General features: G+C 38.6%; 1 protein-coding gene across 1 annotated transcript in view; it reads left to right on the forward strand.

Moving 5' to 3' along the window:
- Window positions 1-308: 308 nt before the first annotated feature.
- HEATR1 (HEAT repeat containing 1) overlaps window positions 309-18250 on the forward strand; it is a 36394-nt gene continuing 18452 nt past the window's right edge. Inside the window, 22 exon segments of the mRNA XM_032683241.1 lie at window positions 309-351; window positions 568-746; window positions 2741-2957; window positions 3526-3667; window positions 4200-4301; window positions 5215-5355; window positions 5921-6132; window positions 7362-7495; window positions 8320-8428; window positions 8779-8889; window positions 9325-9442; window positions 10688-10795; window positions 11217-11312; window positions 12350-12438; window positions 12736-12947; window positions 13220-13341; window positions 13840-14037; window positions 14693-14876; window positions 15137-15285; window positions 16804-16996; window positions 17510-17682; window positions 18006-18173. Of these exon segments, the coding sequence (XP_032539132.1) occupies window positions 605-746; window positions 2741-2957; window positions 3526-3667; window positions 4200-4301; window positions 5215-5355; window positions 5921-6132; window positions 7362-7495; window positions 8320-8428; window positions 8779-8889; window positions 9325-9442; window positions 10688-10795; window positions 11217-11312; window positions 12350-12438; window positions 12736-12947; window positions 13220-13341; window positions 13840-14037; window positions 14693-14876; window positions 15137-15285; window positions 16804-16996; window positions 17510-17682; window positions 18006-18173 (3120 nt within the window). The 5' untranslated portion in view covers window positions 309-351; window positions 568-604.

Here is an 18250-nt window from a genome sequence, read left to right on the forward strand (position 1 = left end):
ACTGGACACAGGTCTGCAGGTGTGTACTCACACCAGTGCAGAATAGAGGGGAAGAATCCCTTCCCTTGTGCTGCTGGCCACAATATTCCTGCTAAGGCCAGGATGCCATTGGCCTTCTGGCCCCCCCGGGCACACTGCTGGCTCATGTCCAGTTGCTCTCCACCAGCACCAACTGAGCCTTTCCCTCCGAGTCGCTTTCAGCCGCTCCCGGAGAGCTGCGCGGCCGGGGCTGGGGGCGGATCCCGCTCTCCGCCGGCGGGGCGGGAACTTCCCGATGCTCGGGAGGAGCCGCTTCCGGGTGAGCGGCGCGCGCAGCCCACGTGTGGCCGGCCGGGAGCGGCGCGCGGCCAGGTGAGTGTGGCGGGGACCGGGACCGGGACACGTGTCCCCGCGGGACGTGTCCCTCTGGACAGCCGAGCCCCGGCTTCCCTGGGTCCGGCCCGGCCCCACATGTGCGCGCCCCGAGGGGCGGCGGGGCCTGCGCCGAGAGCGGGAATGGGCGGCAGAGGCAGCATGTCTGCGTGCGGCTGCCTCATCGGCCGGCCTGCTGTGGTTTCCTTTCCCCAGTTTTCTGTGGAGGCTCCTTTCCCCAAAGCGCGAAGCCATGACGTCCCTCGCGGAGCAGCTGAAGCGGCTGGCGCTTCCCGAGACCGATCCCAGTCTCCTGGACCGCAGCGAGGTGGCATCGCTGCTCTTCACCGGCAAGGAAGCCGCTACCATTGACAGGGACACGTTTTTTGCAATCGGTGAGTTTGGCTGCTTAGATGCCAATGGTTTTAAAAATAATCTATCCGAAAAAACAACTAGAGAAACATAAATAGGAAACATAAATAGGAAAGGCAGACCCGTAGTCAAAAGGGCCCAAAAGGACAATTCAAGAAACTGCAGGCTAGCCAGCATCACTCCAGTCCATTGAAGAATCGCAGAGCATGCCCTCTTAGAGCACATTTCTAGGCATGTGAAGGGTAAGGTGATGGGGAAGAGTCAGGGACCCCCAAGGTGCTCAGGGGCTGGAGAATTTGCCTGATAAGGGAAGGTTGCTGGGAGGAATGTCTCTGATCTCATTCAGTCTGGAAAAGAGAAGGCTTTGGTGGGTCTCATAGCAGCCTGACAATACCTATGAGGAGGGTCCAAGAAGATGGGCCAGACTGTCCAGGGAATGTATGGCTGGAGGACAGGAGACAATAGGCACAAGTTGAAAGAATAGGAAAGTTCCAACTGGATAGAAGGAAAAGCCTTTCACTGTTAGGGCAGTCAGGCAGTTTACCAGATTGTCCAGGGAGATTGTGCTCTCCGTCCTTTTGAAAACTGTAACTGGATAATGCCCAGAGCAGCCTGGTCTGCTTTCCAGGCTAACCCTGTTTTGAGCACTGCCTTGGTCTAGCGATCTTCCCAAGGTCCCTTCCAACCCACATTCTGTGATCTCATGAAAACGTGCTGATGCGCTGCTCTTGGATAACATCATGGCCACAAATAATGTAAAGTGGCAAAAGCCATTGCTGTATTGGCACACCTCAAATCCTTTGTGCTTGTCTCTTTCCATTTTTGTATAAAATTTTGCCCAAGAATGTGATGCTTCTTAAATAAGCAAGCTGTTTTCTGAAACCTGGCAGATTGATACCATGTATCGCTTTTAAGTAACAAGGTGTAGAGAGAGAGATATAGCCCTTTGATGCAACACAGAGTGGGTTTTTTAGTTTCTTAAGAAACTATAGAACTATTGCATATAATGATTTATTTCTTCCATGTTTCAACCAGCTGCCTGGGTTTTTTTATTTCAGCTCAAGTTGCCTGCTTTATGAAAGGCATTAATATTTACAAGCTTGTGTAAAATAGAGAAATAGTTCCACTGGTTCTTCAGTGGTGTACATGGAATATTGTATTTCAGTTTATTCACAGGCGTACCTTTGCTTTCTTCACCCATATAAAATCATAGAATAATCTTGTCTGGAAAGGACCTTTGAAGGTCACTCAGTAGCCCAACTGAGCACAGAGCTAGTTAGCACAGTTTACTCAACTCTGTGCTTGGCTGAGTTGGAAGATGGTGGTTTTATGGTCTCTGATCCAGTGTTGGACCTCCAATCCAGTGTTTGATCACTCCAGTGTTAAAAGAAAAAAAAATCTCTACATTGGCTTTGAACTTCTTATGTTCCAGCTTGCAGCTGCTGCCTCCCATCCTTCCATTGTGTACCTGTGAAAAGTCTGTCTCCATCTTGATAACCTGTACTATATCCCATTAAGTAGTTGCAGAGAGCAGGAAGATTTCCTTTGGATTGTCTTCTCCAGGCTGAAAAAACCCAGTTCATCATTTTCCTTGTATGTTGTTTTCCAGTCCCCTGACCACTCAGTGTTCCTCTGCTGAACTTGCATCCATAGGGGAATGTTTTACTTCTACTGATAAGCTCAAAATTGAACACAATACTCCAGATGCAATCCCACAAATGGAAGGGACAGTTCCCCCCACCTTCAGCCTGCTGGCTGTGCTCTTTCCAGCACAGCCCAGGATGCTGCTGGCCTTCACTACTGCAAGAGCACTTTTCTTTGTCAGTTAAGGAATACTTTCAAGTACCTAAAAAGTTTTGGTCTTAGACCTGTTTACTGTTTGTTTTGGTTTGCTTAGTGAGAATGACATATATCCATATAGCAAAAAAGCTGGATATGCCAGTGAGGAGATAGGTGGGTAGGACTGGTGCATAAAACTGTTGCATTTAAGGCATTCCTCCATATTTTTTTTCTACAGGATGCACTGGCTTAGAAGAGCTGATGGGGATTGATCCTTCTTTTGAAGAGTTCCAGTCAAGTTTGTTTAGTTCCACATCCAAAGGCCTTGAACGCAGTGTTCAGACTAAAGCAGTAAATCAGCAGCTGAATAAGAATATTTCATTGTTCCTGATTCACCTGTCCCCTTACTTTATGCTTAAGCCAGCCCAGAAGTGCCTTGAATGGCTGATTCACAGGTAATCCACTGAATATCCTGCATGTCAATATTAACTGTGAACCATGAACCCTGTTATCATTTCAAGGTTATGTAGGAAGGTGTGAAGAAGAAACAAACTACGTATTTTGTGATGTTGTATAAATTAACCTCTCCAGATACAGAAAGTATAATACTTCTTGTCATGAAAGGGTGGGTGATTTTGTTGATACAGCCTTTGGATCAGAGTTTTTTTGTACATGTATTATACTGAAATTCATACTTGATTATGGTAACATCTGGTTTGATATTGAAATCTATGCAGAAGAAACTAGAGTAATCTTAAGTCCTATAAGGACCTAAAATTGGTGAGAGTGAGGAAAAAAAAAAAAAGGTAGCATTGTTTCTTTTCTCTAGCACATACAGGCCACTGGCCACCTTAGGATTCTGGACTGTAGGTGGACCATAGGTCTGAGTCAGTGTAACAATCCTGTCAGGTCTTGCTTAAAAGCTAGTAAACAAGGTGTTCTAAGAAGAATGTGGATGGGTCTTTTTTTTTTTTTTTGACTTCCAGATACTCTTTAACTGTATATGTATGTTTTTTTCCTTAGATTTCATATTCATCTCTACAATGAAGACAGTTTGATTGGTTGTGTTCTGCCATATCATGAGACTAATCTATTTGTGAGAGTTATTCAGCTTTTAAATATAAAAAGCCCAACTCATAAGTGGCATTGGATGGATCCAATAAGGGTAAAGTATTTAACAGATGCAAGTTGGGAGAAGCCTGAGGGACTTTATTAATAATGTCTTGACTTTTTTGCTAGGCTTGTGAATATGGTCCACCTGTTTATGTGGTTAGTTGTAAAACTGTACTAAAAGATTTAATTATAGGGATGGAGCCTGGATGCCCATGTGTTTTTTCTGCTATCTTTCTTTAAAGCTAAAGTTCATATTAAAAAGTTTTAATTGTAATTATTCTTTGTTTTGGCTAAGTTAAAGTATACTTTTAAGGTGCAGGTATTTACTACTGCTAGGAAGATATGTCAATTACTAAAATTGATGTTTATTTGGATATAGGTTATATGTAATGCTCTTCATGGTCTGTCTTAATGTAGATACAAAGAATTCCAGAGCAGTGTGTGGATTTCCCTTACTTATTTCAATTTAAATGATGTTAACCAATCAATAGGATTAATGTAATAGTAATTTTTACTTCGTGTGCTTCGCTTTATGTTTCACTTCACTCTGAGTGTTCTAATTTTACTTTTTTTGACATGTAAAGAAACCTGGAGTCCCACTGGCAAGGGGTACACTCATTACACACTGCTACAAAGACTTGAATTTCATGGATTTCATCTGCAGGCTGGTGGCAAAATCTGTTAAGGTTGTTCATTTATTCTAGAATGTTGTTTGTTTGTTGTCACTTGTTTTTCCCCATATTTTTATAGTAATATGTTGTTTATTAATATTTGGAATTACATATCAAATAGTAAAAGGAATCAGTTATTAGTAAACAATATGAAGATTTCTTATTATTTGTGTAGATGACGATCTATCAAAAGTTCTTGTAAGGAAGTGGCTGAGAACCAATGAGCCACGACAAAACAATTTGGCAATACTTTATGACTTAAAGATACTGTATTGCCTCAAAGTACTTCATTGTCTTAATGTCTTTTATAAACTCGTTCCTGCTGTTAGTTTGTAACTGTGCTTTAAATTTCCATATCTCTTATGGAGGTTGTCATGGGTGTTTTAAACATAAGTCTTCAAATATTTAATGAGAACTTAAAATTGAGAATGTTAGAAGGTGAGCAAATTTATTTGTTTTTTTCAGTAAATGTCAAATGGAGGACTAGTTCTATAGTTTCAGAAGGGTAAGATGTACAATAGTTCCAATTATTTAGAGAATGCGTGTGCCATCAAACTAAGCAAAGCACACACAATAAGAGGGTTTGTTCACAGATGTAGTAGGAGGTGTTAAACATATGCAATTTAGCTTCTTGACTGTCCAGTTCTGAGCCTTGAGTGTTACACCAAAATCGCAAGTGATTTAGGTTACTTATTCTGATTAAGTGCATTAGGAATTGCACCCATTTCCTTCTGCCTTGTCTGCGAGGAGGAGCAGTAACCTCAGGTGGGGGCTGCTTCTGGCAGGAGGTGATGACTTAAGTTGTGCCAGTGTGCCAGTGTAGAGCTTACAGGCTGGAGTTCTGAGGTTTTGGTGGTTTTGGGGGAAGCCATATGTGCATTTGCACTTTCCATGATGTCTGAATGACCAGTTTTTTTCTGTGATCCAGGTCTTTTCAGAGTGTCCTGGCAGCTCAGCTCAATTGAGAGTTCTTCTTGTGTTTTATGCTTCCACCATTGTATCAGCTCTTGGAGCTGCAGAGAAGATAACAGACACTATAGTCTCTATGCTGCTCCCTTACATCCAAAAGGTACGTGAAGCTTTGTTTTCCTTCCTGTGTGATGAAGTGTACTGTGAGCTGCAGACATGCATCTGCAGATGACATTGAAGAGGGACATTCTGTGTGGTATGCATTGTACTACTCTTAGACTGCTTTGAAACATCAGGCAGGTGAGGGTCTATGAGAAATAATGGTGTTTTACACCTCAAATGAGCACTTTAAGAACTCTGTTTCCCACTCTGCATGAGGAATGGAGCTGTGAGAAGTGGATACACAGTTTGGATGAACATCTTTTTCTTTGAAATTTATTTTGCTAAACCATGAGGAAGTGGAGTAAGGGTGGACAGCTGGCTTTAATATCCTCTTTCCTCCAGGAACTTTGTTAATGAATAGAGCAGCAGTTAATAAATGTGTCTTCTTTATCTGTACACCCTGCATGATAACTTGAAAGTCGAGTTTATAAATCCTTTAGATGTTAATGCATGGAGATGAAGACAGTGCAATTCCATGCATGTCGGAATAAAAATTATTTTTATGTTAATGTACTCTTTTGTGTTATTCTGTGTTAAAAATTCACCTTTATCTCTTTGTATAGGGATTGAAATCCTCCATACAGGATTACAGAGCTGCAACATACATGATAATCTGCCAGATGACAGTAAAAGTGACAGTGGAGACTTCATTGGTGCATTCCCTGATGTTACAGATAAGCAAGACATTATCTAAAGTACCCTCATTAGTCAGGGATGGGCTGGCTTGCTTGAACCTACTTCTACAAACTCAGAAAGGAGATAAACTTGGGAAAAAGTAAGTCTACATGAATTCAGTTTTCTCACTTCTTAAATTCCCAGACTGCGCTTTGATGATTTGAATTTTATATATGCTCATCATTAAAGGAATACTTCCCTGTGAGAAATTCTGGTAGTTTACATTTCAAAGGGTTTGAAAGTTCCTTTGGCTTACTTTAAAAATTTGTATGCCCTCTACAGCTAAGGAGTCTCAGTGGTGTGAGTCTGTCATCTTTTGGTCTTTCTGCTGCCACTTCCCATAGTAAAATATTGCTGTCAACATACAAAACTAAACCCTGTCAAGTAAGAGGTTTTCTGGAAAGTGAGAATCCCAGAAGAGAAGCCAGCATAATAATGGTAGTGCAAATTGGAGCTTATTTGAATAGCTTGGAAAAAAGTTCTGTCCCTTCAATGGAAGGGCTTTGAGTTTGTGTAGTTGAACACCTTGAAGCATAAGTGCTTCTACACCACCACTTCTTTGGTCTCACAGGTCAGGTACATGTGTAGTAGGTACATTCCCATCAATCTGTCTGCACTGCCCTGACACAGCTAGCTAGTGCTGTTAACATGCAGTTGCACACAGTCCTGGAAGTCCTACATGTTACAGGGAGTTTGCTTGCTTGAGCAGAGAGGTTAGCCTGGATATTCCAGTAGAAAAAATCTTGTTAGGGATATGTGAAGTGATTACCTTCAAGATACTTAAACATTGTCATAGTAGAGGAAAACAGGTTAAAAGCTAAGGTGTGGGGAACTAAGGAGAGGCATGTTAGATAGATTATGCAGCATTCAGTCAGGTGGGTGCAAAAGGAGACAAGGTGACTTTGTATTAGCAGGAGGGGAAATTGCTTCTACTCTGAGGATTTGTCATTGAGCTAGTACTTCTCATCCCTTTCTTTTGCTGCTGCTGGGTGATAGATATGCTCCTTGCAGTGTGAGGGTCTCTCTTCCTGCAGTCCATACAAGTATTTTTTTCTCATACCAGCAACTTTCCAGAAAACATAGGTACCATCGTAGCAGCTTCGCTCAAGATGACTGGCAGTACCCTGTTTTCTTCTTGGATATTAAATATGCCAATAAACCTTTGGCAGTAAGTAAGTGGAACCCTTTGAATCTTTTCAGCACTTTTTTATGATGAGGCTGTTACCTGATGCTGAAAATCGAATCCTCAGGAAGTCTGTATGGTTTTGAAAGTGTTTGTAACCCAGATGAGGATACGTACTTTTTTCCCCCCTTTGTTCCATTGTGCAGGCCATTTAATTATCTGTGCAAGATCCCAGAACTGGTAGTGCTTTTGCAAGGCCTGTCAGCAGGATATGATATATCTCCTCTTCTGTGTTACCTGTTGCCTCACCTTGTTCATGCTGTCGTGAAAAGTGATACAGGTAAGTTAGCACATGTTCTTTTTAAAACTTTGTTTAGTCTTAAGGACAGAAAGCTGTGGTAAATGTCACAGCTGTGTAATTTTAGTTGCTTCTTCCACTGTGCCAATACATGTGAAGACCTGATTGAGCTTTTGTGTGTTTTTTGCTTTTTGTTTATCTAGGCCCTAGAGAGGAGGCTGTTTTAGGCATTATTTTACCTATATCTCTTTGACCTAGATGTTGATTTGCAGTATTTCAGCAGTAACTTCATTTTGATGTATGAAGTTTCTGACTCTTAGAGAGATGTATTGTAGTACTGCCGAATCTTTCTTAGGTAGATTACATGTACTCCATATGTAGTTTAATTAGTCAAGATCTATTTTTATCTGATGAATTCAATGTGCCTGGGAACAGTCTGGGACAGCAAGGCAGACTGGCATGCAGTAGTAGCCTGTGTCTGCACTAGTGAGTCTGCACTGTTTGCACTGTGGCCTTGTAACTGCTGAATCAATTGGGAAAGCTATTTTGTTAAAAAGATCCAGATTGACACAAGAGAATGTTGTAGAGAGTTGCTGGCACAGATTGTAGTAGGAGATCTGGAATCTTCCAAAGCATACTTGAATTTATTGGTAGCAATCCAACCTCTGGCATTTTAATGGCATTGATATAAAGCATTTCTAGCAGCTCATGGAGAGTTACTGCTAGTAATCAGTGAACTTTGTGGTCTTCGGGTTGTGTGCTTGGTTCACCAGATGTGATGCCTGTACAAGCTGTTAGCTTTAAGCAGTACGAAGGGGTTATTCTCAAACTGTTGTTCATCTTTTATGGTTGTGCTTTGTCCTTAGAGGAGCAAGAAGAATCTGAAGAGACAGAAAATGACATTTACATCGGGCACCTCCAAGCTATTCTTGAGAGTGTACCACTGGAAAAGGATTTAGATTGCCTGCTAGCTTCGTGAGTTAACTTCAGTTATTTTTTTACGCAGTACTGCAGTCATTTCTGGTTTAATAACAACTAATTCCTGACAATGGCGTTAGCATTATATGAGCATGTTTTTCTGAGTTCATAAGTTAGCTCCAAACCTGAATTTTGCAATCTTAACATTTGGTAACCCAGAAGAACTATGCTTTTAGCACTTGTGGGAGTACTTGTGGGACAGAGTGAAACTTCAGGCCAGGAGCAAATCTGCACTTGCAATAAGTATTGCATATTAATCCTAACCTGTTCAGCACTGTGCTTTATAACAGTAATGAAAACTGTACTATGCAAAATGTGGTGACTTTTCCTTTTGTCTGTAATTTTAGAAAGTTTCTTGAAGAGTTTATCTCCTGTGGTACAGAGGTTGGATCTAATCCCACCAAAATGGCTGCACTCAATCAAAAGATTCTTCCTCTTATCAGACTTCTTGAGAGAAAGTAAGTTCCATTTGTCTATTACAGACCCACAATCTGTAGAGTGGTTATGTCAGCTTACTGGGGATCATAAGCCCAGTATTCTTGACAAAATAGATATAGAATTAATAAATTACTCCTAATCTTTGTCCAAATTTTATTTTACTTATCTGTCCCCACATATTTTGTTATCACTGTAATACATGGACACAGACCTACTGGCTTTGTAAAGCTGTTCGCTGTGTAGCATGACCTGTTCTGCTCGTTATTTGTCCTAGTGATGTGCAATTCATCTGTGTTACAACATAATGGTTGATTTTCTTTGCAAAGCTACTTAAAATATCTGGTTTAGATGAGAGTGGGTGCATTGTTTCCTTGTATTCCCCTATATTTCTGCTGTAAATATATGTTCTTCTGTCATCCTCCATGGCAAATGTTGGTGGTTTTGTCTGTTTGCAGGTATCCTAAAGCCTTAGACTCTGTATTGGAGAAGCACCTGGAAGATTGCACAGATGAGGCTGAACAAAATCTTTTTCACCAATTTATTTCTCTTTCATTAAGCTGTGGAAAATATAAGGTAGGTAGAAGCTCAGATCCCAGCTTTTATCTGGTTATACAGTCAGAAGGCAGAAGGCTGATTTTTGGCAATGTTCTGCTCTCTATTCTTCTATATGAACAAAACCTCTACCATTCCCACAAGAAAAAAAAATGGAAAAAAACCAAAACAACCCCAAAAAACCAAAACCGAAAACAAAACAGAAACAACTAACTTGCTTAAAGGTGATTTTGGGAATGAGGGAATCAGTCAAAACTGTGGTAAAATCAAAAGCTAAGTTTGTGTTTATCGTGAGCAGTCATGAGCATGAGCTTTTTTTCAGTGGTTAAAATTTATATATTTCCACCTGCTCTAATTGCTATCAATAATTTTTTTTCCTTAGGAACATGACCACTACATCTATTGAAATGGTCATTAGTGTCAACACAGTAGTGCCCAGCGAGGCCTCATCTTAAAGATGTTGTCAGTGTTAGAGGTGTCTGTTTTGGGAAAGCTGATGACTTTGTCACTGTTGAGAGAAGGTGGCTTGGTCTTTTCCTTGCGTTGATTTTATGAATGTTTAGAGTCAGTAACATGGAAGAATAGAGTGACTACATAGTTCTTCCATTTCTGAAGAGCAACTGAAACTCAGCCTAACACAGAATAGCCATGACTGCAACAGATCTGTCCAAGAAATTCATTAAGAGATGATTAGTATTATGGCTGTTGTTTGCAGTGATTGAAAGACTGAAAGCACTTAGGAAAATATGAGAAACTACCTAAAGAAGTGCTTCATGTATTTTTATACTGATTTAACAAAGGCACAGATTCTGTGGCTGAATAACAAGTGGATTAACAGAAAACCAAGGCATGCAGAACATAGGCATATGACTCTCTTCCAGCTTTTAAGGTTCCTGAGATAAGTGCACACAATTGTATTGGCAGGGATGCCTTTTTAACAGTTTCTGTCTGTGCTCTGTCACACTGACATTGTCACTAGAGCTTTCTCAGAATCCTTAGATAAGGGTAATGCTTTTCTGGGACATAACAGCATCTGTGGCTTACTGTACTTCTCAAGTATCTTCCAAAAACTGTCTGCAAACATGAAGACGACCAAATTTGAAATAGTTATACAACATTATTGTTCTGTAATTTAACTATTTAGGTCTTGATTATACAGGTTTTCTTCTGGTACAAAAAATTGCTTTAAGAATGTCTCCCATTATCCTTGTGTATATGTAAAGTATTTTTAACATGCAATGAGTCACTGTGAAATCTGTATTTCAGTTTCTGGAAGACTCTGATACCTCCCTTCTACTTAGTTTGAATCATCCTCAGCCTGCTGTGCGGGTCCTCGCTCTTCAGCATTTGAAAGATGTTATTGAAACATCAAAGGTTTGTGTCCTGAATCTCTCACAGAACTGACTTAACATAGAATGTCTTCAAAAAGCTGTTTGCCAGACTTAACAGTTGAAGATGAGTGGTGTGTTAAACTTGCATATGTCATCTGTACGGTTTTTTCATGGTGTTTTTAGTAAGTTTCTGTCACCATTTTCCCATATTCTGGAGTCTGGATGTAGTTCTTGTTTATTAAACTGCTTGCGTTCTAAGATAAAATCTAAGTAAATGAATATTTATAGTTTTCTTTTTTTTGTTATTGAAAGTTAGTCTGCCTGTAAGGTTTAATGTAGATGATATTACCACTTCTCTTACACTAGAATTCAGATATTTCATTAAAAACCAGTAACTTTTGCTACCGACAAATGCTTTTTTTTTTTTTTTTTTCCTTTGACTCTGTTTTTCCTTATTTTTTCAGGAGGGCTTTGATCAGGCTTTCATAGAAGAAGCAATTTTTGGTCGGCTCAAGGATGACAACAGAGATGTTGTAATGTCTGCTCTCAGTTCTTTGGAGGTAAGTGAGTATCTTTCAATATGCAAGATTTTAGTTGATCTTGCATATGTGTGTCTGGGCTGTATTCTTTGTAGTTGTCCATCTTGTACTTGTGTCCTTAGTGTGTGACTTCTATCCTTTAGCAGGATGAAGCAGCATAAATTTAGGAGGCTTGTCCTGTTTACCATCTCACAATTCCCCTGCAGGTCTGCTACCTGATCCTTCCACAAGTGTTTGCAGTTAACATGAATTTATTGGGGTTTTTGTTGGGTTTTTTTGTTTGTTTTTTTTAGTGTAGTTACTAGAGCATGTTTAAATCTTTGATTATTATTTGAGGTGTGCTTCTTGCTTATTCTGCTCATTTTTCTATAAAAAACACAAGGCATACTGTTTGCCTTTTGGATGGCAAATGGTGCAGTCACAAGTCATTACGCGATTGAGAAGTGCTCAGTTGAATTTTTCCATATGGAAGTCATTTGGTCAGTTGATAGTGGCAAAGTCCTGAACTCCAGCTCAGGTTTACTGGATAGGCCTCTGGTATGCATTGTACTGATTGTTTCCAGCTAGAGTAACAGTCTGTCTTTATTGCTTCTGCTAGTAGTAGTGGACAATATTATTAGCAGTAGTATAATTGGTCTTGTGTTTTCATTCATTCTCAATCACTAAAAAATAAGAATAGAAGCACGTGAGTGCTCCTTTAACCTTTAGTATCCTTTGTTTTAAGGTGCCTTATGTTTTAGTCATCCATGTGCAATGTAAAATAAAAGCAATTCTTATTTAATTAAGTGTTTTGCATATTGTTTATTATCAATTTTACCAAACATTTCTGCATTTGATAAATTCTCCATACTTCAGCCTATCTAGAGGGCATACTGGTCAGCCTTATAACTTCTGCTTACCCTGGTAATATTTTAATTGCATGAACATCAGTAGGAATACAGTTAGTGATGTTTGATCTCTGTTTCCACTTGGTATAGCAGATGCATTTTCCATTATGATGTTGTAAATTATTTTGAATATTATTGTACTTTCATTCATTTTTCTTGATTACTTTTCAGATTTTCAGGGAACAAGTCAATCCAGAAGTCGTGGTATCAAGTCTTTTGAACATCTTCCAGAGAGCAGATCTTTCAAAGGAGGGAAAGTGGTATGTTTGTACCTTTTTTCAGACTACATTCTTTCTGTATAAATAATTTTTTTAAAATGTAACTCTAAAGAATACTTTAAAAATGTTTTTCTCTGCAAATGCTTTTTGTTATGCTATCTCTATGCTGAATTACAGGAGAAATGTTCAATTATTTGCATACCATTTCCCATTAACTCCTTATTTGTTCTCCGTGCTATTTTGATTCAGAAAATCACCATGGAAAATAGAGAACAAATCAAAGAAGTGTTGCTGGTATGATTTAACAGTGTATTTTCAACATGATTTGTTCTCTTTTAGGTGCAAGGTTTTGGAGCGAGCAGTAAAAATTTTAGTCAAAGAGGAGATTTTGAAAGAGAAGAAGGAACTACTGGATGAAGCAGTAATGCAGTTGTTACCTTTTATGGTAATCACTAATGCAAATTCAAAATCTTCAGATTGGAAAATGACTGTTTGTCTGTCAGAGTCTGGGCTCTGCTCCTTACACCCTTTACTGAAAGGCTGGCCAGAAGGTAAAGCATTAATTGTAACTAATTTTGTAAGAGAAAAATTTTGACGAGTTAGGACAGCATCCTTAATGAACCTAAACACGTATTGAAGGAGGCTGGCTGTCATTAGCAGGCTGTCATATTGTGACTGTGAATAGACTTCTCCAAAAATCTTTTTGAAAAGATGTAGAAATTGTCTAGTATGTTTCTGACTGATTCTAAATATTGAACCACCAGTGTGTTAATATGCGATTTGTGTACCTAGATTATCTGATTTTTTTTATCCCCTGGAGTAGCTCTTGAAGAGGCAATTAAATCTGCCAAGTCTGCAGAGTTGATTGGAGTGGCCAACGAGAAAATGATTCTACTGCTTTCTAAAAATTTGACCTCAGGGGACCCTTCCTTACTATTGCAAATGGTATGTGTGCCATGTTACCCTGACCTTAAGAAATTTTACTTTTCAGGTGGTCACTGTAGTAGAACAAGTGTGATATGGAAGAACTTTGTGTGGTCTTCTTAGCACTAGTGTACTATCATCAAGCTGCTAAGCAAATATAAATAGATATATTAACAAACCACAATACGATCTAGATAAAACAGATTTCTTCCTTAACACGAAGAAAAGAAGTGGTGAAGCTGTTACCTGTTTGGAAAAATGACTGATGTAACTAAATTCAAGGAATTTTTAGTTTCCTGAAAAAAAATGAGAATAAACAAGTATACCATAGAAACAGATGTTTGTGCATTCCCAGGTTCCAAAGAGTACCATGACAGCAGATAGTAACTTGTTACCTCTGATAGAAGATAAAAAGGATTTAACTGAACATGCAAAAGAAAAATGGTGTAAAGTCATACTGAAGTCCCACTTGTCTTACAGACTTTTTGTTGTTTTTTTTTCTCCACTCCTTTTTCTAAGGTTGATGACCTGATACTCGTTGCTGAAACAGAATCTGACAGTGTGAGACAGAAAGTAATTACTCATATAATTGGTTCATTGCTTGTTCAGTGCTGCTGCAATACACAGATGAAGGAAAATTATTTTTCAGTGGCTATCAGAGTCTTCTGCTTCCTGGATAAAAAAATAAAAAATCTCAGAGCCTGTGATCCTGCAGAGGTAAGATGCAAACAGTGTAGAGAGGGCATTTTCTTTATATTGGAGAAATCTGTAGGAACAATGTTCAGAAAGAGTATTTCTGTATCTTGCTGCCCTCCTTTTTTACTTAATTTTTATGCATTTTTCCTCTTGGGGTTTTCTTGATTTATTTTGTTGTGAAACAGTTTTGGGGTTTACTTTTGTGTGTAAGAAACCCATGTGAGCAGAGCTGTGTTTCTATGTGTGCATCCCCTCTCACACGTAGCGGTAAATGGCAATTAGTTAATCTGACCTCAGATTATTCCATTAATGAGTTTTTGTATATGCAAGTATTTGAAAGATATAGATTATGTCACTGGAACAGCTAAATGAAAGTATTAAGCTGAATGTCCACAAAATGCTGTAACTCCTATTCCCTTTGAAGAGACATTCTAGAGGGATTGATATTTTACTCTTCTGTTACCTCACGTACGCTGTTAACTATGGTAGAAAAAGCTGGTGTAGGTTTCAAAACTACAGATGCATGTTTCAATGTAAAATCAGAAACATAAATCACTTCATAAGGATACCTCTTTGGAGGTTGGAAATTAAATGTTGCTGAATTTTAATGCTAAATTTCTGTTTTCTGTTGCATGAAATTGTGACAGAATACATTAAAATCAATTTTCATTCACAGGAAACTCCCCTAAATTGGTCTGTTGAAACAGTAGAGGAAACTGTGGTGCCTAAGGACTTATTAAGTGCATATATAGAAAAGCTCAATAGTGATGAGACTGCTTATGCAGAAGAGTCAGCTATGTTCCTGTTCTTATTGAAAAACTTCATAAATGGCCTAAAACCTCCTCTGTCCTTTCCAAAAGGTAAGTCTTAAGATTTTGACTGTCGCTTACATCAGTGAAGAAGGAAAGTTAGGTTTTTTTTTTTGGAAGTTGTTGGAAACAAGGAAATTTTGCTTCCCTAGCCTTCTCCCTTTGTTGTGATTGAGATCTGAAAAGATTACTTACTTGTAAACATGAAATCAACTAAAGGTATTGTCTCCTTTTAACTAGAGATGTCTGTTTTCTCTTGGTTCCTGAAGGTGTTTGTATGCGTCCAATTATTTATAACCTGTATTTTTTAGAGGAAACTTGGTGGAATCCCGAATCTCTGAATCAAGATAGCCAAGACTTCCTGCACCTCCTTTTGGGGCTGTTTGACCTGCTTGTCAGTGGAGCTAGTGAAGGCAGCAATGTTATTCAGTACAGAGCACTGATGAATCTCTTACTCAAGGTACTATTTTTGTATTTGTTGCTCTGAATTATTAGTCATCAACTATTATGCAATTACATTAATTTTAAGAAAACTGAGAAAAATGGTAAACAGATCATGCAACACTGCTGGTGGCATACAAGTATTGTGAGAAGATGAAAGTCGAAGGTTCAGCTGGTTACTTTAATTAAATGTAATAATGGAAAACAAAAGTTAAAAAAACCCAAACAAACCACAAATGGATCAGTTGAAGCAAAGGTAAAAACATAACGCTGATTTCTAGGATAAGATCAAGAGCTTAAAGTTTGAGCTGAAAGTTTTGGTTCTATCTGGTAGCAAAAGGAGGGGTTGCTCTATAAAATTTGTTAGTATTTAAATACGGAAATTGAAAGGAAAACTTTTAGAAGAAATTGTATGTTTCCTTATTGCATCATCTCGTGGTTTTCACATGCATCAAGTGATACATTTTTTGGAAGAGAATAAGGAATTTTGTCAGTCTTGATTTTAGATGGCAGGGAGTAATATCTGTTCATTCTGAGGAAAATGAAATCAAGTAATTGACACAAAGCTGCTGTTATTGGAATTCGATGCTGTTTCAGCAAGAACAGCACATAACAAACACAAACCGAAGAAGGAAAGAATAGCAATGATTTCATAACAAAACTTGCTTCTGATGTTAATTCATGTATATAACTGTCTCATTTTCATTCACTCCAAGATCTAGTGAAATTATACTGACACTGGGCTGATGAAGAGATTTGATTCAGTGCCAGGCTAGTAAAGGCTGTCAGCAGGAAAGGAAGGAGGTTATTTTGGTGGGAGGTTTTGACTGAGGAAGCTGGATCGTATTGCACAGAAGAAGAGAAGAAATTTGGAGGAGAGACTACAGAAAGTTTGTGGAATGGGGTTAATAATGTCCTAGGACCTTGTGAAGACAACAGCTGCAATAATAATTTGCTTCTTTCACTTCTGCAGTACTGTTGGCCTCCAGTTTTGAGGGTTTTTAATTTGAAAGGGACAAGACAGTTATTTTTGCCAGCTCTAGAACAGTTAATGTAGCTGGAACTTTGATCTTAGTGGACTTGTGGAAAAGAGAATAGGCAAGAGTATGTCAGGAGTGTATCAGTGATTCTGTCAAGCTGTGTTCAGTTTGTGGGATGTTGAGTGGGTACTCTGCTTGATGAATGAAGAGCTGTTAGGATTCCAGAGAGCAATTTACAGACAGAAAGCATGCTAGCTGTTGCCAGACTATGTACTAAGTGAGAACTTTAAATTGATTTGGGATACTGTTAGGCAATGATGTAACTGCTTCAGTTAAACTCATTAAATTTGACAGAGAGGTTCTAAAGCGAGACTTGAATATACACACAAACATCTACTCAATAATTTTTTGTCCCTAAAGACACTATTTCTAACTCTTTAGTTCCCTTTTAGTGTACTCCTTTGATGTGAGTGGTTTATCAGATGTTTTGAATAGTAGTTTACCAAATAAATTTTAAAAGTTTCTTTCCTCTTTTTTAAAATTTTGTTAAATTTAAGGTACATCTAAAAGATTCAGAGGTTCTCTTCAAGTTCCTTTCCATTTTATGGACTTACAGTTATAACCTTTCAAATCACCTGAACTATGAGGTCAGTGCAATGCTGCAGACTCAGGCTCTATATATCGGCTATGCACTGCTTGAATCACAAACAAACCAGAAAAAAAAACAGCTGCTATTGCCATCATCTCCAGGTAAAGTAAAACAGTATTTATCTCTCATGTTAAGACTTAATCACAATATTTTTTAATTTTTTCCAGTTTTACTATGTTTTATACCATGAAGGGTATCCATAGTTATGTTTAGCTGCACTAGGCTGAGACAGCTCTTTCTGCTGCAGTTACCAGTCCAAGCTTGGAAGTGAAGCCACTTTTTTTTTGAATTATAAAAGTGTTAAAGGAATACAGAGCTGTCCTGAAGAAGTCAATTACAGCACCTTGCTTTCTGTGCAGTACAAGGATGTGACTGACAGTCAGTAGCAATATATGAACTCTGAGCTTAAACACGAATATAAGGACTGTGATGAAGTTCAGAGACATGGATCTTTTAAGATTCAGGTTGGTTTTGTGCACTCTAGAGGTTTACAGTGAAAAGACAGGACTTTTTAATTCCAAAGTGATGTCGATGCCTCTTCAGGGACAGCTACAGTAAAATTCTGACTGCTCACTTTATTCTCTTCCTCCTTCCTTCCCTGATTCTTTTGGCAGTGGTGATATCTTTGCTAATTAACTTGGGTAGTCCTGTGAGTGAAGTTCGAAGGGCTGCTCTGAACTGCCTTCATTCTTTGAGAGGGATAAAGGAGTCTCTATTTTATCCTGTTCTTCAGCATTTGGAGCAAAAGACAGAAGAGATTGTATCTGACCCTACATACATAACACAGGTATTTTTCTTATTAAGGTGTACATTAATACAAGTTTTATCTGCTGCTGTGAGCTCCCGTCTTTTAGAAAAGAAATGAAGTTAACCAGGAAAGTTAATAGCAGACTGATTTGTAATTTTTTTTGTAAGTTCTATAAAAATATTCAAGTGATTTATTACATAAAGAGAGCTGAGAATCTAAGAGGCATTAACTGTGGTTTATTTACAAATTAAGAACTCTGTTTGTATCTAGATTGCATTATTGTGAAAGTATTGAATAAATGTTGTTTTAAGGCATTTTTATTGCAGGGAAAGAACTTAATTTTCACTTTGTTAATGAATTAGACTATGGGAACTCTATTTGAGGAACTTGAGACACAACCAAAACAGAAATCCCAGAAGAAAAAATTCTTGGAAGCTTTGGAAAACATACTTGATTGTGTACAGAGCCCTATTTTCCCATCATATATTGCAAGAAACTTAATGAAAATTCTTCATGAAGTCCATGGTGAGGTAAGTGCCACCCTTTTGTTTTATGGGTTCTGCACTTGACTGGAAAGCTGAAATCAAATTTCTTTTAGTAATAATGT

Source organism: Chiroxiphia lanceolata, chromosome 3 (assembly GCF_009829145.1).
Source record: "Chiroxiphia lanceolata isolate bChiLan1 chromosome 3, bChiLan1.pri, whole genome shotgun sequence".
NCBI classification, from domain to species: Eukaryota; Metazoa; Chordata; class Aves; order Passeriformes; family Pipridae; genus Chiroxiphia; species Chiroxiphia lanceolata.